General features: G+C 32.5%; 1 protein-coding gene across 1 annotated transcript; it reads right to left on the bottom strand.

Moving 5' to 3' along the window:
- Positions 1-2,339: 2,339 nt before the first annotated feature.
- LOC114388291 (probable glutathione S-transferase) lies at positions 2,340-3,899 on the bottom strand. The gene is made up of 2 exons (XM_028348705.1): positions 3,456-3,899; positions 2,340-2,908 (listed from the first exon to the last, which is right to left on the bottom strand). Exons 1-2 carry the CDS (start codon positions 3,768-3,770, stop codon positions 2,573-2,575), a joined length of 651 nt encoding a protein of 216 aa, XP_028204506.1. The 5' UTR covers positions 3,771-3,899; the 3' UTR covers positions 2,340-2,572.
- Between the last annotated feature and the right edge of the window lie 1,779 nt (positions 3,900-5,678).

The raw sequence follows: 5,678 nt of genomic DNA, 5'->3' as shown, positions 1-5,678 counted from the left end.
TATTTGCAAGAATCTGACTATAATATTGGAGCTGAAAATGATCCTGAAACTTTTGATCAAGTCATGAGTTGTAAAGAGTCAAATTTATGGTATGATGCCATGAAGGATGAGATGAATTCCATGCAGAGTAACAAAGTTTGGAACCTTGTAGAGTTGCCTAATGGGGCAAAGGCCATTGAATGTAAATGGGTCTTTAAGACCAAAAGGGATTCATTAGGTAACATTGAGAGATACAAGGCAAGACTTGTTGCTAAGGGATTTACTCAAAAGGAAGGAATAGATTACAAAGAGACTTTTTCTCCAATATCTAAGAAAGATTCTCTTCGTATAATCTTGGCATTAGTTGCTCATTTTGACCTTGAGTTGCAACAAATGGATGTGAAAAAAGCTTTTCTTAATGGTGATTTAGAGGAGGAGGTTTGTATGAAACAACCTGAAGGTTTCTCCTCTAATAGTGGTGAGCATTTGGTTTGCAAGCTTAATAAATCTATATATGGTTTAAAACAAGCTTCCCGTCAGTGGTACCTTAAGTTTCATGGGATAATTTCTTCATTTGGTTTTCATGAAAACCTCATGGATCAATGCATATACCACAAGGTCAGTGGGAGTAAAATATGTTTTCTTGTTTTATATGTAGATGATACTTTACTTGCAGCCAACGATCGGGGTTTGCTACATGAGGTGAACCAATTTCTCTCTAAGAATTTTGACATGAAGGATATGGGTGATGCATCTTATGTCATCGGCATTAAGATTCATAGAGATAGATCTCGAGGTATTTTGGGTCTATCACAGGAAACCTATATTAACAAAATTCTAGAGAGATTTTGGATGAAAGATTGTTCACCAAGTGTTGCTCCCATTGTGAAGGGTGATAGGTTTAATTTGAACCAATGTCCAAAGAATGACTTTGAGAGGGAACAAATGAAAAACATTCCTTATGCTTCCGTTGTTGGAAGCCTCATGTATGCTCAAGTATGCACAAGGCCTGACATTGCTTTTGCAGTTGGAATGTTAGGAAGATATTAGAGTAATCCAGGTATTGACCACTGGAGAGCTGCTAAGAAAGTGATGAGGTACCTTCAAGGGACCAAAGATTACATGCTTATGTATAAGCAGACAGACAATCTAGATATGATTGGTTATTCATACTCAGACTTTGCTGGTTGTGTTGACTCTCGTAGATCAACATCTGGGTACATTTTCATGATGGCTGGTGGAGCTATTTCATGGAGGAGTGTTAAGCAGTCTTTGACCGCTACTTCTACCATGGAAGCTGAGTTTGTCTCTTGTTTTGAGGCTACATCACATGGTGTATGTCTTAAAAGTTTCATTTCTGGGCTGAAGATAGTTGATACTATTTCAAGGCCTTTAAGAATTTTTTGCCATAACTCAGCTGCTGTCTTTATGGCTAAGAATAACAAAAGTGGAAGTTGAAGTAAGCACATCGACATTAAGTACTTAGCCATTAGAGAAAGAGTAAAAGACAAGAAAGTGGTCATTGAGCATATAAGCACTGAGTTGATGATCGCTGATCCTTTAACTAAGGGCATGCCACCGTTTAAATTTAAGGATCATGTAGAAAGAATGAGACTTGGTTCCACTTTATGATTGTATACTTATATGTTAAAATTGAAACTTTTATATTATGATATTTTCTCATATTCAGGTGCACATTGATTTATTTGAGAAAAATTATGTTTTGGACCAAGAATAAACATTGGGTTTATTCATTAGGTTTTATTAGCACTTTGAGTATATTGCTTGGAAAATTGAGTATATTGTAATACATGGATGATATTACTCGTTATAAGAGGAACTATCACTATGATTCGTATATTCATTCCTTAAGAAGATTGAGCATTAAGTCAAAATGTTTGGACCAAGTGGGAGAATGTAATAATTTGGTCCTAACATTTTGAAAATTTGTAACGCTCGCCAGTTTTGGAAGCCAAATTGAATGACTGTTAATGGATGATAATGACCACTAATGAATTGTAACAGCCAATAATGAGTGGTAATGGCTACTAAATGCATTCTTGATGGTAGAATGCCTATATATAACACATGAATTTGGTCCCTGAGCTCATCCCTTTTGAATTCAGTCTGATACACCATCTAGAGAAAGAAAGAGAGAGAGCTTGGAAGGACCAAAAACAAGAAACTCTTCATGGCAATGGCTGAAGGTATGATTTTGATTTTATTTTCCGCATTTTTGTTAATAACCTGTGTTTCTTTTGTAGTTTGTAATATCACAGGTTAAAAGGTTTAGTCTAATAGATATAACTAATAAAAAAGCAACGATAGTGAACTTAAAAATTTGTTTCGTTACTTTCGTATAAGAGATAATGTACTAGTGACTCAAATATATGTATAATACAGGAAATATTCTGTTACAAAACCAACAAACACATGAAAGATACATCAGAAAATTTTTAAAACCTACGCACTCCTACAAAAAGCATGAAGTTTGGTACATCCAAGTGCCTTTAATTTACTACACAAATACTATTTAGTTGAAAGGCCAAGAATGATCAATACGTCACTATGGCTATTAAAATCCAACATGAACCTACTCAATGTCGAACTTCTTTCTTATGTCCATAATGAACTCATAGACCTTGTGTTGATCAGGAAGAGACTTGGCAACACTGTCTTTCTGCAGGCACCTCTTGGCCCAAGCAACAAACTTGGGGCACTCACTCTCTATGTTGAGGCTGCCAAAAGTCTTGAACCAAGTGTCGAATGGAATAAGTGCTATATCCACAAAACCTAGATCGTCTCCTCCAAAATAAGTCTTGTCTCCCAGCTGTTCCTCCAATAATTTAAGGGCCTCTATGAACTCCTTTTTGGCGGCTTCTTTTTCTTCTCCCTTTGATGTCCAAATCTTTCTTCCAAGATCAAATATCTATTTGACATTGAAAATTAACACTCAATTAGATAAAAAAAATGTAAGAATGGAAGGGCCACTAATAACCAATACCCTAATGCCTAGCTACCATAGTGATACCAAAAGGGATGATAAAGAGACAATCAAATACATTTTGTTAGACATAAGATCAATCACTTAACAAGATAATCAAATACTTTTTGCTACGTGTTGCTAAAGTAGGCAGAGGAATATTTACCAAAAACCAAATAAATAAAAAAGCAAAAGAACAAAACATTCAAACACAAAAAGTAATTGAACCACTTAGATAGGTTGTGGAGAATCTATAAAAAAAAAGTGTCTAAAGAAGGTATTTTTATCCAGATGTGGTCCATTTTCCTTTGATTAAACATCTCTCATATTCCATACTACATCTAAATAAGGGTAAGAGTTAAAAATAGGGAGCAACATGGGAATAAAACAACCAAATTACATCATCAAAAGCTAAAAGCATAATACAAAATCAATGGTAAAGGAATTACAAGTAACAATCAAAGCATAAAAAGCTTGAAGAACAGAAGGGTACCTTATTGTCAACAAAGTCAGCCCAGAATCTAGCCTGAGCTCTCTGGTAAGGGTCAGAAGGCAACAAGGGATTTCTGTCATTCCAGACCTCCTCAATGTACTGAACAGCAACGAGAGATTCACAAATGGGTTTGCCATTGTGGATGAGAACCGGGATTTTCTTGTGAACCGGGTTCATTTTGAGGAGCAAAGGGCTCTTGTTCTGCAAGTCCTCTTCTTTGGACTCATATTTGATACCCTTTTCAGCAAGTGCAATCCTGACCCTCATCCCAAATGGACTTGGCCAGAAATCTAGCAGAACCACCTCATCTGCCATAGTGAATATTCGAGTTCAAGGAGAAAAAAAGAAGGATAACGAAGATTCAAGTAGAAAACTGATTTGTAGTGCAAAAGCATTAGGTTATGGCCTGCTTATATATTGTGATGAGTATTAGACACTGCCTTATGAAAATGTGACTTTAATAATCAAATCTTCTAGTTTAGTTCCAAATAAGATTAGTACACGCTTTATTGGTTCACTTAATGTGGGGTCTTTAGAGTTTAGATACTACCATTTATCAAAGCATATTCTAGGATTTTTCTCTGATATTATTTTCCTTCCTTAGACTTTTCTAAACGAGCACGATATTTTCAAAGCTCTGGGACTTTCCGTGTTTAAATTTGAAATTGACTAGAGTCCCCACTCCCCCAAGATGTCATGGCTAGAGTAAGCAACGCGTACCTTGTTTCTTCTAGTATTTATCGATCTTATCTTTTATGCTTCATTTTTTACATTTTTTAAAATTCTTTTCACCTCATAATATATATATATATATATATATATCATGAATTATCTAGCACAGAGTTGTTTTCTCTTAATTAAAGGCGTTAAATTGTAAGTACGTAATGTTCGATGTTACTTCCACCATCCTAAATAATAAACATTTTAAGTTATTTTAGACTGATAAAAAAAAATAAATAAAAGAGAATAATAATTTTATAAAATTAATTTTTTCCTCCGATATATTCAAACTTTGGCTTTTATATACTTGGAGGGAGCAGGTGGGCGTGTGAAGGGCACTTCCTTGATCTGGGGCGTGGGAGGGGACTGTGGTTTTGTAGCTTCTATGTTTGGGAGTTTTATGGGTTTTTTTTTCTTTCTATTTTTTCATATGGGTTTGTTTTTAAATTATTTTAAAAAATAGAATAAGTTGTAATAGGTATTATGACTTTTGAGTTATAATTTATTATTATTTTTTAATTAAAATTGTAAAATTATTTTTTATTTTAGTGTAATTTTTTTTATTTATGACTTTAAATTCATTAATTTTTTTGTCTTTTTTTGATTGTATGACTTTAAAGTTGTAATTTTTTTTATATATTTTACTTGTATTTTACTTTTGTTTTCAATTTTTTTAAAAATATTAAATAATTTTATTTATTTAATTATTAAATAAATATTTATAATTTTACTTTTTATTAGTTTTATTTTTAATTTTACTTGTTATTATTTTTTTATATTATTTTATTTAAGGTGATTCATAATCTTATTCGAACGACTTAAAAGTTTGAATCTTCCTCTAGACGGTATTTATATATTATGCCCAACTAGGTTTTAATTAGAATTCTCCCTCACAAGGATTTTTATGGAAAAAAATATAAATCAAATGAATCACTTAAATCATAATTATTTAATCATGAATTACAAATTTCATTAGTTAAATATAAGTTAATTTTTAGATGTTTGAAAACGTATGTAAATTTTTCGAAGTTTCACCATGTGACTGGTTACCGCTAAGAATTTTTAACTTTGTAATTTTTTAAGGAATTTTTAACTTTGTAATTAATTTTTAAATGATAAATGACATATTTTATTCTTTATCTTATCTTTTTAATTTGATCTTTTATCTTTTAAAAAATTTAATTTAATATTTTATCTTATTTTTTAATTTTTGTTTTGTCCTTTATCTTTTTAAAAATTTTATTTAATCCTTTATCTTATTTTTGTGGACATCATTAACCACGATTTCTTCGTTACTATAACTTCAACAGAGGCCCTTAATCAGCCACAAGGTATTCATGCACAACTTCTTTTTTGTTCTACGGCTCCTCATTCATTACAAAAAGTGAGTGCCTCTAAAATTTGGTCTTGGGTCTTTGGCATAGATGAAGGGTCAATTACTCAATTAGTTTGTGGTTGAAAAACCTTAGCCGGATCAACACGGTATCTGTGGTTAAACTCATG

Source organism: Glycine soja, chromosome 15 (genome assembly GCF_004193775.1).
Source record: "Glycine soja cultivar W05 chromosome 15, ASM419377v2, whole genome shotgun sequence".
Classification (NCBI taxonomy): Eukaryota; Viridiplantae; Streptophyta; class Magnoliopsida; order Fabales; family Fabaceae; genus Glycine; species Glycine soja.
Note: the sequence above shows the minus strand (reverse complement) of the source record. Positions and strands in the feature narration are given on the sequence as shown.